This window comes from Crinia signifera, chromosome 7, assembly GCF_055691185.1.
Source record: "Crinia signifera chromosome 7, ASM5569118v1, whole genome shotgun sequence".
NCBI lineage: Eukaryota > Metazoa > Chordata > Amphibia > Anura > Myobatrachidae > Crinia > Crinia signifera.
In genome coordinates this window covers 182,723,871-182,745,804 of record NC_139223.1, presented here as the reverse complement: position 1 = coordinate 182,745,804, position 21,934 = coordinate 182,723,871, and the positions used below count along the sequence as shown (strand labels likewise).

General features: G+C 46.4%; 1 protein-coding gene across 1 annotated transcript in view; it reads right to left on the bottom strand.

The window, feature by feature from the left end:
- The window catches only part of LOC146021315 (transient receptor potential cation channel subfamily M member 8-like), a gene marked incomplete at its 5' end in the record, with an annotated part of 560,542 nt that overhangs the window by 173,324 nt on the left and 365,284 nt on the right, over positions 1 to 21,934 (bottom strand). The window contains 2 exons of the mRNA XM_083155109.1: positions 16,758 to 16,849; positions 19,811 to 20,024. Of these exons, the coding sequence (XP_083011235.1) occupies positions 16,758 to 16,849; positions 19,811 to 20,024 (306 nt within the window). The remainder of the gene's footprint in view (positions 1 to 16,757; positions 16,850 to 19,810; positions 20,025 to 21,934) is intronic.

Genomic DNA, 21,934 nt, shown 5'->3' with positions numbered 1-21,934 from the left:
CCCGCACAGCCTCAAAAGAGGCAGGCTACTGCGATGGATCCTGACACAGATGATGACGATGAGGACATATTGGAGGAGGGTGAGGAGCAGGGTCTGCAGGAACCAGCTCCTGAGGCGGCAGTGCATGGTCCCGAGCCACTTATCAGGGCCATTAGGGATGTTTTAGATCTCCCATTGGAGGCATCCGCAGAAGGAGATCCTTTCTTCATGACTCAGAGGAAGCAGCCAGTATACTTCCCTGAGCAGGTGGAGTTAGAAACTGTTTTCAGGGCTGCATGGCAAAACCCTGATAAGAGGTTTACTCTTTCAAAGCGGTTCACAAATGCTTATCCTTTTGAACCTTTGGGCAGAAAGAAGTGGGAGGAGCCACCGGTAGTGGACTCCTCTGTCTCCCGTCTTTCTAAAAAGGTGTTGCTACCAGTCCCAGGGGTATCCACCCTTAAGGACGGGGCGGACAGGAGGCTGGAAGCTACCCTCAAGTCCATATATACGGCTAGTGGGGCATCCCAGCGTCCAGTTTTAGCCAGCTGCTGGATGGCCAAGGCTATTCATACCTGGTCAACCCAGATTCAGGAAGGGTTGTTGGGTGACATGACTGTGGCCCAGATAGGGGACAGCCTGCGTCACATTCAGGATACCGCTAAAATCCTGTGCGAGGCACAAAAGGAATTGGGCGCAATAAACGCGCGCAATTCAGCCATGGCGGTTTCAGCCAGACGGGCCTTGTGGCTGCGTCAGTGGTCTGCAGATGTAGACTCAAAGAAGAGTGTGGAGGGTATTCCCTTTACAGGAGAATGGCTGTTTGGCAGTGAATTAGACGGTTGGATTTCCAAAGCCACGGCAGGAAAATCTACCTTCCTTCCATCAGCTCCCACGGTTGCAAAGCGTACCTTCACAGGTGCTTCCCAGCAGTCCTTTCGTGGGAACAGGTTTCGCCCCAAGGCTAGGGGCACCTCCAATGCCAGCAGGGGCACGAGAGGCAAGTTTAGGAAGCCTAACACCTCCAACACACAGGACCGTCCAAATGCCGCGGCTTCCTCTAAGCCCGCAGCATGACGGGGTTTTCCCGCCACGAGACTCTCTCGCGGTGGGAGCGCGATTGTTGCATTTCAGCCATGTGTGGGACGCCTCGGGTCTGGATCCATGGGCCAGGGGTCTCATTTCTCTAGGTTACAGGCTGGAATTCGACAAACCCCCTCCCAGAAGATACTTCAGGTCGGCACTCCCAGCATCCCAGGAGGATCAGGTGCTCCTTCAGGGGGCCATTACCAGGCTGCTTCAGTCTCAGGTAATTGTACCGGTGCCAGACACGGAGCAGGGCCAGGGATTTTATTCCAACTTATTCCTGGTACCGAAGCCAGACGGCTCAGTAAGACCCATCCTGAATCTAAAGTCACTGAACCCCTTCCTGCGTGTGTTCAAGTTCAGGATGGAGTCCTTGCGCTCTGTGATCGCCAGTCTAGAGAGAGGGGAGTTCTTGGCCTCTATAGACGTCAAAGACGCCTATCTACACATCCCTATCTGGCCACCACACCAAACCTATCTCAGGTTTGCATTGGGGAACGACCATTACCAATTCCGGGCGTTGCCTTTCGGCCTATCGACAGCCCCGCGGGTTTTCACGAAGGTAATGGCGGAAATGATGTCACTACTCAGACTCCGAAGGGTGAATGTAGTGCCTTACCTGGACGACCTGCTAATAAAGGCAGGGTCGGCGGAGGCTTTAAGCAGTGCTCTCAATCTGTCCATACAGGTTCTACGAGACCACGGGTGGGTCCTGAACATGCCCAAATCATCGCTGGTTCCGACCCAGAGGATGGTTTTCTTGGGCATGATCCTGGATACATCGGAACAAAAAGTCTTTCTGCCGATGGAAAAGGTCACTGCAATACAACAGCTGGTCAGCGAGGTCCTACAGTCACCTCTGGTACAGATCCATCTTTGCCTCCGGCTTCTAGGCAAGATGGTGGCTTCATTCGAAGCAATACAATTTGGCCGCTTCCATTCCAGGACTTTTCAATTGGACATTCTGACAAAATGGTCCGGCTCCCCCCTGCAGATGCGCAGAAGGATTGGCCTTGCAACAAGAACCAGGATCTCGCTACAGTGGTGGCTAGATTCATCCAATCTGTTGGCAGGCAGACGGTTCCAGATCCAGGACTGGATTCTGGTAACCACGGACGCCAGCCTGAGGGGCTGGGGAGCGGTAACACAGGGAGTCCGCCTACAGGGTCGATGGTCTCCACTGGAGTCGGGCCTGCATATCAACAAGCTGGAGTTGAGGGCGGTCTACTATGCCCTGTTACAGGCAGCTCCATTGTTACAGGGCAAGGCGATCCAGGTCCAGTCGGACAATGCCACCACTGTGGCCTACATAAATCGACAGGGTGGTACCAAGAGCATGCCTTGCATGAGAGAAGCGTCAAAGATTCTGTCTTGGGCGGAACAGAATGTCCAGGCCCTGTCTGCCATTTTTATCCCGGGGGTCGACAATTGGGAGGCGGACTTCCTGAGTCGTCACGATCTTCACCCGGGAGAATGGGGCCTTCACACTCAAGTGTTCGATGCCATAGTGGATCTGTGGGGGCTCCCGCAGATCGACCTGATGGCTTCACGATTGAACCACAAGGTAGCAATGTACTGTGCACGGACCAGAGACCCAGGGGCGATAGCGGTGGACGCTCTCACCTGGACCTGGGATTTCCAATTGGTGTACCTCTTCCCACCTCTCCCATTGTTGGCTCGGGTGCTAAAGCGGGTCCGGCATCAGGGGACGGAGGCCATACTGGTGGCACCAGACTGGCCAAGAAGGGCCTGGTACGGGGACATTCAGGCCATGCTAGTGGAAGACCCGTGGCGTCTGCCCCTAAGAGAAGACCTGCTCCTCCAGGGCCCGTTCGTCTTCCAGGACTTACAGCGGCTACGTTTAACGGCCTGGAGGTTGAGCGGCAGATCTTAGTCCACAAGGGTCTCCATCCCTCTGTCGTCACTACAATGATAAAAGCCAGGAAGCCGGTGACGGCGTCTCATTATCATGTAATATGGCGCAGATATATTGCCTGGTGTGAGAAGAATGACTTGCCTCCGGCCAGTTTTCGATTAAACAGTCTGCTACGTTTCCTTCAGGCTGGCTTGGATAAGGGACTCAGATTGGGTTCCTTAAAGGTCCAAATCTCCGCACTATCTGTGTTTTTCCAGAAAAAGATTGCGGCCTTGCCGGAAGTGCAAACCTTCTTACAGGGGGTTCTGAGGATTCAGCCCCCCTTTGTGCCTCCCACTGCACCATGGGATTTGGAAGTAGTTCTTACTTTCTTAAAATCAGCCCGGTTTGTTCCACTGGAGGAGTCTGAACTGCGACACCTCACTTGGAAGACAGTTGTTCTGCTGGCCCTAGCTTCGGCCAGGAGGGTGTCCGAGCTCGGGGCCTTATCTTGTCGGAGCCCTTACCTTGTGTTCCACAACGATAGGGCGGAACTCAGGACTAGGCCACAATTCCTTCCAAAGGTGGTGTCAGGGTTCCACCTAAACCAACCTATTGTGGTTCCTTCTAGCGCGACACACCCGGATATACCAGATACCTTGGATGTGGTCCTCACCCTTAAGGGGTATGTCAAGCGCACAGCTAGGATCCGTAAGACGGACAGCTTGTTTGTGCTTTATGACGCACAGAAGAAGGGTTTACCTGCTTCAACACGTACCATTGCCAGGTGGATAAGATGTACTATCCAACAGGCTTATGCATCAGCTGGTTTATCGCTTCCTTTTTCAGTAAAGGCTCATTCAACCAGGTCTGTAGGTACCTCTTGGGTGGCTGCTCGAGGGGTGTCGGCAATGCAGCTCTGCAGGGCCGCAACTTGGTCAGGGCAACACACATTTGTGAAGTTCTACAAGTTTGACACCCTGGCCAGGGAGGATTCCCAGTTCGGGAATGCGGTTCTACAGCAGAATCCGCACGTTCCCACCCGTTCTGGTAGCTTTGGGACCTCCCCATAGTAGTGAAGCCCAGTATCCCATTGGACGGTAGAGAAAATAGGATTTTGGGTACCTACCGGTAAATCCTTTTCTCGTAGTCCATATGGGATACTGGGAGCCCGCCTCAGTGCGGCTTTTCTGCTGTCAGATCCTACTTCATGGTTAGGCTTATTGCCTTGTTTTCTATAGGATAAATAGGACTATAGAATTGTTCTAGTTTACAGGTGTCCTCTTAAGTTGTTAGGATTCACCTCTTTTATATGTTTTTGTTCGTTTGGGTGTGCTGGATGAATCTCACCACAATACATTATCACATACTCCTCACATGCTCTCCTTCGGCACAGTTTTTGCATTAACTGACTAGTGGAGGGAGATTGAGGGGAGGAGCCAGTGCACCCACACTGAAAGTTCTTTTATGTGCCTGTCTCTCCTGCGGAGGTCTCAATCCCCATAGTAGTGAAGCCCAGTATCCCATATGGACTACGAGAAAAGGATTTACCGGTAGGTACCCAAAATCCTATTTTTTTTACACAAAAATGCAGTTCTGGCTCAAAATTTTTCATTTTCACAAGGAATGAAGGAGACAAAGCACCCCAAAATCTGTGCCGCAATTTCTCCCGAGTACGGCAATGCCTCATATGTGACCAAAAAATACCATTTGGGTGCATGGCAGGACTCCAAAGGGAAGGAGTGATATTTGGATTTTGCAGCACAGATTCTGGTGGAATGAATGGTGGGTGCTATGTCGCATTTGCAAGACCCCCGAAGCACGGTGAAATGATGAACCTAATAATCCATAGATGTGTGGTATATTTTAAAACACTCCTTCATACATAGGCCGGGTTTGTCGGGGCAAGTTTCACAGTGGAAAATAGTTTGCTTTCTTATTCCCTTTTTATAGCAAACTTTGCACCTTTTTTGTGTCCTGCCCTTTTTTCCAGTGGAGGGGATTTCGTTAGGAAACTGCTGCCCTGATACAATACGGGGGCCAGTACTAGAAGTACTGGGGCCAGTACTAGAAGTACTGGGGCCCTCTGCCTGCTGGTTCCCAAATATTAGGCCCTTTATGACTTCCTCTTGAAAGTGCATAAATGTCCCCGTCTGGCTGGTAGAACGGAATAGTACGTAAGCGTTATACAGTGCCATCTGGATGATATACACGGCCAGCTTCTTATACCATATTTTTGTTTTACGCAGGGCACTGTACGGCTTCAGTACCTGATCTGAAAGATCCACTCCGCCCATGTACTTATTGTAATCTAGGATACAAATAGGTTTTGAGGTGTGGGTACTGGTACCTCGTACAGGGACGGAGGTGGAACTGTCTCCGTGAATTGTTGTCAGTATAAGGACATCCCTCTTGTCCTTATATTTGACCAACAACATATTTTCGGTGGATTGTGCCCTGCTTTCACCCTTTCTCAGTAATTGGGCAACGTGCGTTTTTGGGAGGCCTCTTTGGTTCTTGCGCACAGTACCGCAAGCTGCTGTACCTCTTGAACCAAGGGCCTTAAACAGGGGGATGCTGGTGTAAAAGTTATCCACATAGAGGTGATAACCCTTATCCAGGAAGGGGTGCACTAAATCCCAGACAATCTTTCCACTAACACCTACGAGGGAGGGGGGGCATTCTGGCGGTTCAATTCTTGTGTCCTTCCCTTCATATACCCTAAACCTGTGGGTGTACCCTGAGGTACTTTCGCACAGCTTATACATTTTTATGCCATACCTTGCCCTCTTATTGGGAAGGTACTGGCGGAATTTAACCCTTCCTTTAAAATGTATAAGTGACTCGTCTACACAAATGAATTTTTCGGGGATGTACATCTCAGCAAATTTGGCGCTGAAATGATCAATGACCGGCCTGACTTTGAATAGCCGGTCAAAGGTGGGATCATCTCTGGGTGGGCACTGTGCATTATCGTTGTAATGCAAAAATTTAAGGATCGTCTCAAAACGAGTCCGGGTCATGGCCATACGATGAAGTGGGGTGCTGTACAGAACATCTGTACTCCAATATTGCCTAATTTCTGGCTTTTTAACTATGCCCATATGTAACACCAGACCCCAAAATGTCATCATCTCTACTGCATCTACAGGGGTCCACCTAGCAAATGATGACGTGGGGTTTTGGGCAATAAACTGCTGGGCATATAAATTACTTTGGTCCACCATTAAATTTATAAAATCATCAGAGAAAAAGACTTTGAAAAAGTCAATTTCTTTGAGGCCTGTAGTATCAAATTGGATTCCTGGGTTGGCCAAAAACTCAGGAACCTGGGGCTCAAAATTGTCTGGTGGTGGGGTCCATACGGGATTAATCATTGGGGGGGGGGGGGTCTCAGCTGCTCTACGGGGGCGTCTTTGAGGGGGTCCCTCATCACTAGAGGAGGAAGAGGAGCTTAAGACGAATGCAAATTCATCGCTTACTTCACTGGCTGTGTCAGTGTCAGAGGCAATAAGGGCATATGCCTCCTCCGCTGAAAACAGTCTTTGGGATTATTGGGACATTTTAATTATTTTTGTGTTTGTGTAAGTGTAGTGTTTCAACACGTGTATAGTGTAGGGGGGGTACAAACTTTATTTCAACACGGGGGTATGTAGTGTGTATGTAGTGCTTTAACACATGTAAGTGCACTTAAGGGCAGCAGCTTCAAGGCAGCTTTTGGTACAACCTTGAAGGGGTTAAAAGAAAAAAAAAAAAGCTCCTGCGCCAAAAATTGAGCACAGATGTTGGTCAGTAACGTCCATCACTGATCAGCGCTCAGCGGCCACAGGACACCCACAAAATCACTGTGGGTGTAAAAAAAATTTTAAAAAAAGACCACACAGCACCCTCCAAAAAAAAAAAATTAAAAAAAACTGCTGATGAGTCAAAGGCAACAGGAATTTGATCCCAAAAAAAAAATTAGATCAACCCTGTGCCAAAAATGCTGATCAGTGATGTACGTCACTGATCAGCGCTCAGCGGCCACAGGACACCCACAAAATCACCGTGGGTGTAAAAATTTTTTTAAAAAAAGACCCCACAGCACCCTCCAAAAACAAAAATTAAAAAAAAACTGCTGATGAGTCAAAGGCAACAGGAATTTGATCCCCAAAAAAAAAATTAGATCAACCCTGTGCCAAAAATGCTGATCAGTGATGTACGTCACTGATCAGCGCTCAGCGGCCACAGGACACCCACAAAATCACCGTGGGTGTAAAAAAAAATTAAAAAAAAGACCCCACAGCACCCTCAAAAAAAAAATAAAAAAATGCTGATCAGTGATGCAACACTGATTAGCAGTGAGGGGCAGCAGGCACACAACTTTTGGTGCAACCTGACGGGGTATATATAAAAAAAAAACCTGCACCCCAAAAAAGTTGCTGATCAGTTAATTTATACTGATCAGCACAAAGGGGGGGCAGCAGGGGGCAGCAGAGACAAAATTATATTACACAATATTATATTATATGACACAATGATGCTGCAGCAGCAGCACAACAACCAGGAAGCACCAGCAGCAGCAGGCAGCACGGATGCCACCACCACTAACGCTGATCAGGTCAGTATAAGAGGACAGATGGGCACGGAGACCGCTCTGCACGCTGTTCCTGACCGGAATGGCGGCTGCAGGGCTGTCTCCGTTATTTCCTCTGAGGTGTAATGGCTGTGATTGGTCCGTCGGTCCGACGGACCAATCACAGCCTTGGGGGCAGGTGGGGTGAGGTGGGGTGACCACCAGTGACCCCTTTACACCCGGTGGTGATTGGTGCTGTACTTAACAGCACCAATCACCACCGATCCCTGTGTTACCGAGCGCCGTTATTCGCCGGTACACAGAAAACGCTGCAATTGGCTGTTCACATTTGAACAGCCAATCACAGCGATCGCCGATGGGGGGGGCATCGCTGCCCCCCATGGGCCACAAGGGAAGATGTCTGCTGTCAGGGACAGCAGCCATCGTCCCTCTGTCACCGCGTCTATAGACGCGGTGACACTTTAAAGTCATGACGTACATTTATGCCATGCGTCGGGAAGTACATCCCGACCATGACGTAAATGTACGTCAAATGTCGGGAAGGGGTTAAATGTGTTTCAGTCAGGCATGCTATATCTGTACCACAGTCTCTAATGTGTCGTAATACTAAAGAACACTTTATCTTGTTGCTCATACCCCTGGTATTCCAGGTTAGCAACCTAACCATTTATTATATCTATTGATTATTTCAGGTGTACTCCATATTTCCCATGTCTCCACTATGGCCAGCAACATACATACACTATTTTGGCGCCTCGTTATCCTTGTCCAACACATTTCCCCCCTTATTTTTTCATTTACCCCCCTACTGATCCCTGTATACTTCCCTACCCTTGGCGTACTTTATAGTAAACCCCCCTTACCCTTTGCAGACTAACAGCCTTCCCTACTTTTCCCACTTTTTGTAAGGCTAACAACCGCTAAACCACATAACCCATCGAGGCAGTTATAGCCCCCTCCCCCGGCATATTCGATCAATTCTTCACAAAAAAAGTTACTCGCTGTCTGACTAATAGTGTCCTACAATTATATTCACTATCTGACTGCATTTTTGTACCAGCCTTAATTGACCCTTCCTATATTCATGAACACCTGCTCATATAATCTGTTTTGTTGATACCCTACTTCAGTGGTTCCCAACCTGGGGTACTAGTACCCCTGGGGGTACTCTGCAGACCAGTTGGGGGTACTTGAATATAATATTGGTAATGGCGGAAGATGAAAAAGTATTTTGATGACAGAAAAAGACCCAATTGCTATGGAGAAGAACCATGTGGTGTCACTTATGGTTCTGTCTTCAGCGTCATCAGCGTCTCATTGTGCTTTTGCCTGACCAGCAATCCACTGGGAGCTACCCATGCTGTCCTCAGACATCAGCGATCATCTGCCCTGCACTGACATGGGTGGAAGAAGCAGCAGCATTAATCCTACAGGTGTAAGTGGGAACCCTGGAGACAGTACACAGCCAGCGGCCAGACACGGAAGGGCACGATTCCTGTCCGCTACTCCTTAATATAAGGACATGCATAAGCATACGCATACCGCTCACTTCCACTCCACTCATAAGTACTGTCTATATTTTAAATTGAGAGGAGGGGGTACTCATCAATGAATAGCCTAATCAAGGGGTACGGGAGTGAAAAAAGGTTAGGAACCACTGCCCTACTTAATCAAAGCAGTTAATCACATACAGTATTTTTTATCTTTCTAATTATTATTATTTTTTTTTTTACGGGACTAATTGACGTTTTGCTGGAAATCTGCTATCTAACCACTCTCCCACTTCTTTAGGCGAGTGAAAGAATTTTGCTTCGCCGTCAAATATGACTCTTAGTTTTGCAGGGAACAGCATGGAGTATTTTAAGTCCAGAGTTCTTAATCGCTTTTTAATATCTGCAAATTTAGTCCTACTTTTCTGAACATCCAGTGAGAAGTCTGGGAAGACTGCCAGTTTCGATCCTTTGTAATCCAATGGCCCTTTTGCGTGTGAAAGGAGCAGGATTGTATCTCGATCTTGATAATTAAGCATTTTAAAGATAAGAGTACGTGGTGAAGCCCCTGGTGGCAGGGGTTTGGCTGGCACTCTGTGTGCCCTTTCAACAGCGAATTGGCCTGAGAAGGAAATGGAATCATAATTATCCTTCAGCAATTGTTCCACAAATTTAGGTATTTCACTCCCTTCTTCTCTCTCGGTAAGACCCACCAGTCTTATGTTGTTACGATGAAGCCTGCCTACAACATCAGATAGCTTAAAATTTATATCCCGAAGCTGTCCAGCCCTTTCTTTCACAGATTTCAGCAATTTACTGTTAGAATCTTCTAGGCTGGAGACTCGATTTTCGGCCTCCTTCGTCCTATCTTTCACAGTTTTTACATCTTGCTTTATCTGTGCTATATCAGATTGTACATCGTTTATTTTTTCAAGCAGGCGTGTGTCACTGTTGCTAATAGCATCCAGTATCTGCTGCAAGGTTATATCTGAGGTAGCAACGGGGTTTGACCCCTTAGCAGGGGTGGTTTGCGGGGTGGTAATAGTTGATTCTGAAGAGTTACCTGCCCGGGATCTGGCATACTTCTCCAAGCAAGCAGCTGCCGCGGTGTTGCCGGATTTGCCCATTATAAGAGGATATTACACAGACTTATAGGCTTCTGCTGGTATATTTATTTAAACAGTATTCACACCTGATGTGAAAACACAATTTGTTCACCCTTCTAAACATTCAAGTTGTTTATACTCATACAATGGGGTCCTTGTCCTTTGTACCTATATAACCAAGTTATGTACACTGGGCACAGTAATAGCAAAGTTCTTGCCCTTTGTTTAAACCCACAAGGTCCCACGGTCCCACTTTGCCAGCAGACAACACTTTACAGATTTTATGCTTCTTCACCTCTTAGTTTGAGGTGAGCTTACTCACCCCTGCTGCACACCAACAGATTCCCCTTGCATTTCTTTCAGCTTCCCTGTTGCCTGTAGTTGATAAGAACTTATAAGGGTCAGCCCGCTGTTTATTTGCTGCCACCTGGGGTACACTGTAATTCTGTGGTTTGTGCCTGCTGCCTCGAGTCCACGCCTGAATGGTGCTCACTGGAGTTACCAGGAGCTTCCCTTTGCATAAAACCTGGGGAGCCGTCAGGATGGTCACCTTGCGCACGCCTGCAATAATGCCAGGGTAGCTGGAAGCTGGAGCTCCGACTGCCTTGCATGCTGCTGGCTGTGGTCCCGTCGGCGCCCTCTCACCCATGCCTGCATCCTTATCCGAGTGCCGCACCCCCGCACCGCTGTACTATTTACCAGTGAGGGCACCGGAGGCAGTAAATTCTTTATATTTATAAAGGAGTACCGGACCATGCAGGCTATATCAGGCATGTCCAACGTTGGCCCTCCAGATGTTGTGAAACTACACATCCCAGCATGCTTTGCCACAGTTTTGCTATTAGAGAATGCTAAAACTATTGCAAAGCATGCTGGGATGTGTAGTTTCAAAACATCTGGAGGGCCAATGTTGGACATGCCTGGGCTATATACAGGAGCCGACGGGTATGGGTGAAAACCGGACCAGGACAAAACCCCCGGACTGCCGGACCAGACATCATTTTGGAGCTTGTAGCCTCCGGTCCGGGGGGGTGTCCTGTCCGTGGGGGCTGCCTATCACACCTGTCACCAGGTAGAGGAGGAGGGGGTAGAATAAAGCCTCCCTGTATGGTCCAGGCATGTAGCAAAAACCGGATGGTCCGGACCACATGGAGAGGCTGTAATCTCCCCTCTCCCCATGTCCCTGGTGATCACAGGGACCCCCGGACAAGAAACCCCCCGGACAGGACACCCACCAGACCGTACAAGCTCCGGACTGCAGATTTTGATGTCCTATCCGGCGGTCCGGAGTGTAGTCTGGGTCCGGTTTTTACATAGTCCCGGAGCCGACACAGGAGGACTGTCAGTTCCAGTCACAGTCACCCAGACCCTTTCATTATACTGTAGCCACGCTGCTTCAAGTTAAACACCCAGCAAAGGGTGATTTTAAATTTCACTGTACATCTGCCAGGCAGATTCACTTCTTTTTGCTGCACTCTCAATTGCACCGCAATTTGCCAATAATATGTGAAACATGGCTACGGAGGATAATACAGATCATGTAAGCTATCTATTGTTTCCTACAGGTGATATTTTCACCTGGTCGGAATCGGAAGCAGAAGCCATTTTGTGTTCGACAGGAATAGACAATGAGATTGAGGCAAAATCTAGTGACTCTATCTATAAGGACCTATTAAGACTTAAAAAGAAAGATTGATTTTCATCTACACTGTCTCTCTCTGAGCGACTATTATATATTGAAGCACATTCCTAGAGGCTTCAGGGTAAAAAATTGCCCTACAATAGGTCAATATGATCCGGCCTTTTACAAGCGGTGGATCGGTATAGTAAACAAATGTTCACTGGATCTCATTTTGCTTGTGATAGAACAGTCCAAAGAGTTGGATAAGGTTAAAGCAAAAATCTCTGCATTTGAATCCACTCACATGTCCACCCTGGTCGCAGACACTGAGGAAGATTGGTCTGCTAAACTTCAAAATCAAATTACACAATACAAGAAAGAACTGATTAGGTTTTAAAAAGAAAAAATGCAAAAGGTCAACATGGACTATGAGCGACACACCGTATATAAATGGCTCGCTGACCCCACCCTGTCAGAATTGCGAAGACAACCATTCTTTAGAGGAAGTAAAAAGCCATTGTCCAGATTCGAGAATGACAGTTCTCAAAGTACTGGAAGCTCTAACTCTGAGCAAGAGAAACTAGCAGTGGGCAAAACAAGAGGCAGGGGAAGAGCCGGCCGTCCACCCAAGCCCAAATAAGCGCTATTTACAACTTATCCTCCTATGAGCTGTCCACTAGCGAACACCAACTTTTAAGTAAAGGACTGTCTTTTGTACCATCTAATAATTTCAATAATTTCCAGTGGAACATAGAGAAAAATGCACTATACTGCAAATTGAAATTAAAATATTTTTTGGTACTTGTTTCCTAGCACGGCCACACCGATTTGTATCGGGGTGATCGTGTCTGAAAAATCGCGTCGGTCGCATCGCATGCGACCAAATCACATGCGATGCGACCGACGCGATCGACCCGATTTTTACATTGAATCAAATGTGAATAGGGCCCCTGGGAATAGGGCCCGACGCGATGCTCCCGATTTCAATGTTAAAAATATTTTAACATTGAAGCCTATGGCAAAATCGCGTCCATCGCGTCGGAGTGGATCAGCACATTAGTTCTGGAATTTTCACTTGTGCCACTCTATTATACAATTCCCAAAATTCACAAGAACTGTGAAAAACCTCCAGGGCTTCCTATAATTGCCACACGCGGCTCTCTTTTTCAACCAGCGGCCACATTCTTCGACTCAGTCCTGCAACCATTAATTTCTCAGGAGGCAAGTTTCCTGCTGGACACAGGACATTTTCTTTAAAAAATTAGGGATATAGGAAGTGTTCGTTCAGATTGCTGGCTCATTGGGGTGGATGTAGTGAGTTTATATACATCCATCCCCCATGACTTTGGCTTGTCAGCGGTACTCAGATTTCTCTGTACAAAAAGTATGTTCACTGAGGCAAAAATTTATGTTATTATCGAAATGTTGGAATTAATCTTGTATAATAACTTCTTATACGACGATAAGTTTTTTCTTCAAACACGGGGTTGCGCTATGGGATCTAGCCCCGTTATGCTAATATAGTTATGTATATTGTCAAAGAGGATCTTTTTTATTCCAACACCACCATGATCCAGAACACGTTAATGTTTGGTCATTACATTGACAATTTATTTCTAATATGGCGGGGGTCTAAAGAAGTATTTGAAAACATCATGCATACTTATCAGCAAAAAGCTGGCCTCGTAAACTTTACTTTTTCCATGAGCCAAACCGAGATTAATTTCTTGGATATTCAAATATGCCTGTTTAGGGATCAACTCACCACTACAGTGTTCACCAAACCTACAGACCGCAATCAGTTATTGCAAGCTAGTAGCTGCCATCCCCCTTCCCTTATTCAAGGACTGCCATTTTCTTAAATGGTACGTATTGTTCGAATTAACAGCAATCATACCACAGCAGTAACTCAGATTGATGTGCGCATCAAAAAACTTCTAAGCAGAGGTTACTCTCTTAAATCACTACAAGAGTCAAAGAGTAAATCACTTAGTTTAAATCGAGAAGACCTTCTGAAACCCTTGAAAAAAACAAAGATTCCACAAGGAACAGTATTCCCATGGGTAAACAAATTTCACACAGAATCTACCAGCATTCCTCAAGTAGTCAAAAAACATTGTCCAGTAATTACATCTGACAACCACTTAGCTTTGGCAAACACACGGTTAATGCCATGTTATTCAAAAGGAATAAAATTCTCCGCTCTTGGCTTGTCAAAACTGACATGGCTAAGCTAAAATATTTTTTAACAACCAACCGATCAGGGTGCTTCAGGTGTTGGTGTGTAATACCCCTTTTACACCAAAAACCCTGGTAGGACCCTGGTCTTTGAATGCTGGAGTATCCAGGCTCTGACCCTGCTTTATACCCCATTTACACAGCACTTTGACCTGGGTCTGCACCATTTACACTGAACCTTGGTCAGCCCTGCATTAAATATTATATATAAATCCTGACGAAAATCTTAAACGATTGAAACATTGCAAAAACCTTCGCTTGTACAGCGTGTTTATTTCATTTACATTCGAGTGCCGCATCTCCTGCTATTCTATATATATATATATATATATATATATATATATATATATATATATATATATATATAAATATAATATATATATATATATATTATAGAAATATATAATATATATATTTATAAATAATTACTACTGTTTCAATACAATTGTTGAGGGGGTAGATGGGGAGTGCTGTCCCCGGGTGCTGGAAGGAGGGGGGTCCCTGCGGCTGCTGAGGGGAGGGGGGGTACCTGTCAGCCTGCGGTCGGAGCTCATCGGAGGGGATGATGTGTGCCGCTGCTGTACCTCTCCCCACAGCCGGGAAGTTCCTGCTGCAAATGTACAGTCAGTGGCGGGGGTCCCTCTGGCGCATGGGAACTAGTACTAGATCCCATGCGCTGGAGGGACCGCCGACACTGACTGTCCATTGTCTCATCCCCTCCGCTGAGCTCCGACCGCAGGCTGACAGGTACCCCCCCTCCCCTCAGCAGCCGCAGGGACCCCCCTCCTCCCGCAGCAGCTGGGCACATCTTCCCCAGCACTGCACGCTGTGGACCCGCTGCGGGTGCCTGCACCCGCAGTGGGACCATTTACACCGCCATTTGCATGGGTCCTGTCCGGGTTCTACCCAAGTCAGGACCTGGGTAGAGGACCCGTGTAAATGGACACGGATATACCCCATTTACACCGCCGATTATCCGGGTCTGACCCACAGCTGACCCGGATTTTTCGGCGGTGTAAAAGGGGTATAACCCCTTATGTCATATACAGTATCATATAATCTGCCCATGTGGGCTGGTTTACATAGGTAAGATTTAAGGTAAATTCAAAGAGAGGATGGCAGCGCACAGATTGGCTATTAAACAGGCTTTAGAAAAAGGAACCAGTGAGGAGCCAGTGGCTCGCCACTTCGCAGAGCATAAACACCCCCTGAATACTTTAAGATATAGAATGATAGACTCAGTGCCTGCCTCTATCAGAGGAGGCAATAGAGGTCTCAGGTTGATCCAATTCCAGAGCAGATGGATCGCCAGATTAGATGTGATTTACCCTAAGGGACTCAATGAAGGCATCTCGTATGGTTGTTTTCATTAGTACATTTGTTGGATGAACAGCAGCTGTATGCATATTCTTGTTGTACAAAGATTGTATTTATGTAACATCATACATTTATGTAGTTGAAATATTATCTGTAATCCAGCGTATTCGCCAGGCATCTATGCAATTGTTTGTGTAATTGTTATATTTATTCATATTATTTTCACAGTGTTTTTTCTTGTATTATGTAGCATTCTGGTTGCCTAGGCAACATACACACTACGCTGAGTGAAGCTGAGAGAGACAGTTCTCACTGAGCCATGACACTGAAGGAAGAACAGAAGGTGCCATGCACTTTGTTAAATTAAGTGCTAATAATAAAGGTCATAGCATCTACAGACGAAGCCCCTGTCACCCTGGCAGGGGCTGTCGAAATTATCACCAGCACCCACCAGCCGCCATCTCCCGCCAGGGGGTGCGCTGCGTGGCAACCAAACTCCCCCCAGGTCCACCCCGCGCCCCCCCTAACCCTGCCTGTCTCACTGAAGCGGAGACGGGCAGGATGCTGCTGCCCCGCCGCCGAAGGATTGGGACATGTGTGCATCCCAGTTCAATGTAGTCCCTGTCTGCTGGCGCTCGCCAGAGGGAAGGTTCTGGCAGGCGCTGAGCAAAGCTGACAGTTGCTTCATCTGTATGTCACGTTTCAAGGCTGAAGCCCCTTCTTTAGGACTGCCGACAATGACAAATGCAATGTGTAAGTCAGTGAAATGCTGCCTTCTGTTCTCCCTTCAGTATCATGGCTCCGTGAAAACTATCAGCATATCTCAAGGAGGGCACCCCGGCACTTCAACCGATCATCCAGAGTGCCCTCCTCCTCTAAAGCATAGACCAATTGATTCTCCCTCTGCCGCAACAATTGGCAGTGAGTTGACATGTAAGCACTGTTTTTGCAAAAACAGCACTTACATGTCACCTCACTACTAATCCTGATGACAATGCTCCGGCTTCTAAACATTGATGGGTTTTTATCGCAGGATTATAATTTTACATTAATATATTGTTGCCCTAAATCCTTGGAGTGCCGCCTGTTTTGGTGATCTATGCCTAAAATTAGACCTTACGGTGCACACATAGGGTGTGATGGTCAGCTGCAATTTTAACTTTTTAGTTTGCATCTAGTACAAATCACATGTTGTAGCTTATCACATGCAATTTGAACTAAATGTTATGCGATCTAGTGCAAAATACATTGAGCACAAATAGCACTGTGTGTGGGCACTATTAGGACCCCCCTCTCTTAAGTACCCCGGGCCCTCCATAGCCTTAATCATGCTCTGGTGTATTGTAAAGGATAACATCCCATTATCTCTGGCATTCTGCACTTCTCTACTGAAGAAAAGTAACACGCTGGTAAAACATACACCATGAGATCCGGCATGGCAGCGTTCCGTCACAGAAGGTTGACTGTAGACAGAGAAAGAGGGACTTACCTGATTATAATCCCGACAATGAAAATCAGGAGGGCTAATATGTCCATAATATTCCACATATTGGTAAAATACTTCATTCGGTTCATGTACATCTGGCAACAGAAAAGGTATTTTAATTCCTCTTTGTAACAATCACAACTGGCCTCTGTGCCTCCTCTGATACCTCAGTATCCAATACAAAAACAAATAGGAGGCACACTCAGAAGGACTTCCATCTTGGCTCAATGTTAGGGGGGGGGTGGATTTGATAGGAAGCCGCTTAGACATGCAGCTGAGTGACTCCTGCAGCAACTGTGAAATTGGAGCCTCTGCCCCTGCTGCTACCAACCTTAAAACACCTTGGCTGGGCAAATTCAGCCGCCTTACACAGCGGGTAGTAGTCTCTGAGCTGGGCTGCCAAGTTACTGGTTGCCTCAGGTTGAGACATACCGTCCGCTGCAGCTAAGTTGAAAGCCTGAGCAGGAATCATTTGTCAGAGGCGTGGCCGTGGGCGATTTGGGGTGTTTCTAAGGCCAGCCCTTGTTTGGTGTGCATGCCTGCCTGCCTGTGGAGCACAGTGTGAGAGTGCAGCTGTTGCAGAAGAAGGAGCTGATTCCCTGACTTTGGGTGTCGGAGCTCCTGAACATTACCGCAACGGTGTCCCAGACTGCCTGAATTGGCTCCCCGCTGGTGGTAAAGCCGGGCCTCAGGACTGGAGCCCACCTTGGAGCATTAGACTCCCTCTACACTACACTACTGAAGAGGCAGCAGAGGTATTTGGCTTATACCCCCACTGTCTTTGTTTCCAATGACAGTAATCTCATTGCCTAGATAGTACACCTATTCTAGGAGGCTGTAGCTCATTTCTTTCCCAGATTTAAATGTTGGTGCTACACATCCCAGGTACCTTAAGGGGTGCAATCAATCAGCCTGCTTTTCTATTGATAGGAGGGCTACCTATTGGACCCATACACTGGGCATTTGTACCTTGAACCATTACTAAAAGGCCCACTATATACAAGACATTTGGATGTACTGTATCTTACTATTGCGAATCCTATTCCTGCGGTCGCCCTAAAGGATAGGAAAGTTGAATAGTGCCAACCACTCACAATTAAAAGTGAACACTGGCCATAACTATCTGCTGGTGAAAATGATATGGAGAAATAGCTGCAGGAGCATACTATGGGTCTAAACTGTAATGTTAAAACATGCCAGAATAACATGTCCGGGTCTGAGTGCCACAGCCGACACTGCGGTGACTAATGGAGGTGAGCGTGGCCATCTGCTGGTGCGGGACACTCGAACTGCTAAGTTTATAACTTGGGCACCGCGTATTTAAGTGTGACTGCCGGACCTCCGCTGTTACCTGGAAGTACCTCAACTGAGGTCTAAATCCCTGACCAGCTAAATTGGTGAGCCATATTACCCATTTTAGAAATAAGATCTTTTCAATATGGCTCCAACCAGACTCATTAGCAATGCTATGTCTTCATTATTCTTATTGGAATTTGGGTCCGAATAATAAATGGATTATACTGACAATGGCCAGAACATCCATACTAATCCAATAGACAAGTGCAGCTTCACCCCTCCTGAATGCTATTCAAGACTTATTTTTGAAAACTCTATACTATGATAGAAGGAGCCTGTTACCAGATGAGTAAAATGGGATTACCCAGTTCTATAACAGATGGGGCTGGTATATAGACAAAGTACCAATAGAGACTAAGGGCGGTATTCAATGAGGCTGATTCGCCATGTTTTTATGGCGAATTTGTGCTGTTTGGCGAATTTCTGACTAAAACGGTGAATCACCCTATTCAATGACCACATGGCGAATACATTTCAAGGTTTTTTTCGCCATGATTCACCGAGTAGCAATCACTATCTTTTTATGGTGAAGTGGAATGTGAACTTTTAAAATAAAGTGTTTTGTTTTTTACATTTGGTGTCAAAAAATCAGGAATTTTCTTCTGAGGAGGGGCATGCTATTTTTATTCATGTGCTGTAAGCACATGAATATATATTTAATTTTTAAAAAAATATATTTTTTTTTTAACACAGCAGCCAGCAGGGGGCACCGGAGCCGAGCCGCTCATTACATATTCATATATTCACTGCACACGATCGTTACGATCGTGTGTAGTGAATATACGCTCCCCTGCTGGCACCCCCGGGGGGCAGCCTGTGCTGCCTGGCACACGGGGAGCCCACCTAACCCCCACAAACGTTCTGGGCTAGACAGAGAGACTTCCATCTCTCTGCCTGGCACCGTCCTCAGGCTCCCTGCGGCAATCGCCGCAGGAGCTCATATTCGCCAGTCAGGGGCAGCGAGCCCCTGACACGTTGAATACCGGAGCCCGCTGGCTCCGGAACGTGGCGAATGTGCAGCGAATCCTAAAAAGGATTCGCTGCACCTCGCAGGTATTCTCATTGAATACCACCCATAGTCTAGATCTGGGGTAGCCAACCCTAGTCCTCGAGAGCTACCAACAGTGCATGTTTTGCAGGTCTCCTCACAGAATCACAAGTGAACTAATTAGCTCCATGTGTGTATCTTTTAAAATGTGTCAGTGATTAATGAGTGCAGCTGTGCAGCAGCTAGGTTGTCTGGAAAATGTGAACTGTTGGTAGCTCTCGAGGGCTAGGGTTGGCTACCACTGTCTAGGGGTACATAAAATGTGAGGTATTAGGGAGGAGGTAATAGTAGTGGAAGTGTCTATAGAAACTATTATAACATATAAGTGATTGTAACAAGCACACCCAGTGCTATGCTGTTGTTGGCATCCAACACTGAGAAGATGTATGAACTGAGGATGTTGCCTCATTCAAGGATGTGGTAAAGTATTAAGTTAATAAATAATAATGATTTTAAGAATTGGAGTCTGAGCTAAATACTTGCATCAGCATCACACTAGCAGCATTGACATAAAAGTAATTTGACAGGGCTATATGAAAGAGCTAACTTACAATCTTGGGACCTAGAGCTCAGTATTACATACAAGTAGTTTATAGAATGATGTAAACATTTATTGACATTGCATTGCCAATCCATACACACTGTACTGTACCTGTCTGATCTCCTCACATAGCAAGATAAACACCAGCACATAGACTGAGTATTCAGCTGCAGACGGGAACTGCTGGAAATCCATCAGGAGGACGTAGGCAAAGAGGAACAGAAATCCGATGTAGAATATAACCGTCCAGAGGAAGACGACAAATGGCGATGAGTAGAAATCTCTGTATTTCAATGAATTGTTATTTTCATTAAGTGGACGATCCCTGTATCAAGAACAAGGACACAAACAGGTAACCTGTGGCCAAGCATTTTGCACAAAAAAAGCACAGAATGTCAGACCTAAGACACATGGCAGTTGACCATGTTCCAGAGGGATTGAGAAGAGGAGACAGTGGTGGCAAATTGCTATGTCTCAAATCCAGATGGATACATCGGCTAAATTCAGCCAAGCCATCGGGACTTAATGACAGACTGTCGTTGAATGTTTTCTTTAAGGGTCTTTTAGACCTTGGTGATGGAATACAACCATCATCCTTCTAATTGTGTGCTTTTTCTTTTCCTCCGCTTCATCTTACTATCCCTTTAACATTTTTCTTCCCAGATATCATGAAATATGCCGGTTAAGTCCAATGCTGAACTTATGTGTGCTTTTTCTTCCATCTCTGCTTATTCTTACTATCCCTTTGAAATTTTTCTTCCTTGTTGTTATATTTGATGCACTTGATTATATTGTTTACAATTCATGGGCATGCCCTTGCTTATTACTGTACCGAGTACTGCTCAACCTAATGTGTGCTTTTTCTTCATCTCTCCTTAAATCTTACTATCCCTTTGAAATTTTTCCATGACGTGAGATTCCAGATGCCGTACTATACTGTTGGTACATCTAATGCTGTACCCTATACCCAATTATGCACCCGCTGTCTATGTTCCAGTTGGCCACAGTATAATCAGGGCCGGATTAACAATGGGCCTGATGGAGCCACAGCTCCAGGCCCACTCTCCAAATGTGCTAGCCCCCCGGGAACAGGAGATACCGCCAGGCAAATCTGGAAAGTTTTCCCCATAGGATAACATGGGACCCGCTAATTTTGACCCCCACCTAGTTCCAACGGCTGCCAGTTCCCCTTCCAGCATCACAGAAGCTTAAGGGAGATCTCAGTCAAACCAAAATCGCTGGGCCTTCAATCTGATACCAGGCTGGCCCATATGGGTTATTTGCTTCCAGAGATATTGCAGGTAAACCAATATTTTTCATTTCTGAAATGTAATTTAATAGCTGTTCATGTTGTTTCAAGGGGACAGGGGGTCTCTCCCCCTCACACCAGAAAATGCAGAGACTAGGATAGTGTAAAAGGGGCCAGCCCAGAAATGTCCCTGCATGATCCTGGGACCATATTCAAGTAAGTCCCTGCATTTTCTGGTGTGAAAGGGGTATTATTTCAAATAGCATGGACCTGCAGTGCTCTGAATACAGCCGGTAAGCCCCCTGCTCTCTGCCCGGCTGTCAATGGCTGCCACTTCTGCCTGGCGGCAGCTGTCCCCAGTTACTGCGAGCATGTATTCCCCCTTGGCAATGAGCATGTAATCTCACATGGCAATGAGCATGGAACCTTGGCAAGTAGCATGTAGGTAAGCAGCACTTATGTAGCATACTTTTTAATAGGCATTATGGTGTTTGGCATAATACGTAATGGACATTATGGTGTGAGGCCTAACATGTAATGGGCATTATGGTGTAAATTTTTAATGCGCACCAAAGGCCCCTGTTTATGAAGCATATTGTGTGTATTTTGGCTCAATCCATGTGGCAAAATGTGAATTTTGCCTTAGTCTGTGAGGCATAATGTGAATTTTGGCTCATTCCATGTGGCATAATGTGTAAGAGGCAAGTAAGGGGGTTACTATTGTGTTGCATGATTTGTATAAGGGGTATATGGTGTGGTAAACTTAGGTGACCACATAAAAGGTGCTGAAATGTTGTCTACTAAGTTTTGGCTTTCAGTATTTTTTTTTATGACTGGAGTGCCGACTCACCCTGCAAGTATTTTAAGACATCGGCGTCCTTCTGGTGCACCTTTGGAGGGCACCTGGCAATATATCTCTCTGCATCCTTTGAGTGTCGGAATGTGTAATATTTTATATATATATATCTATATATATATATGTATCT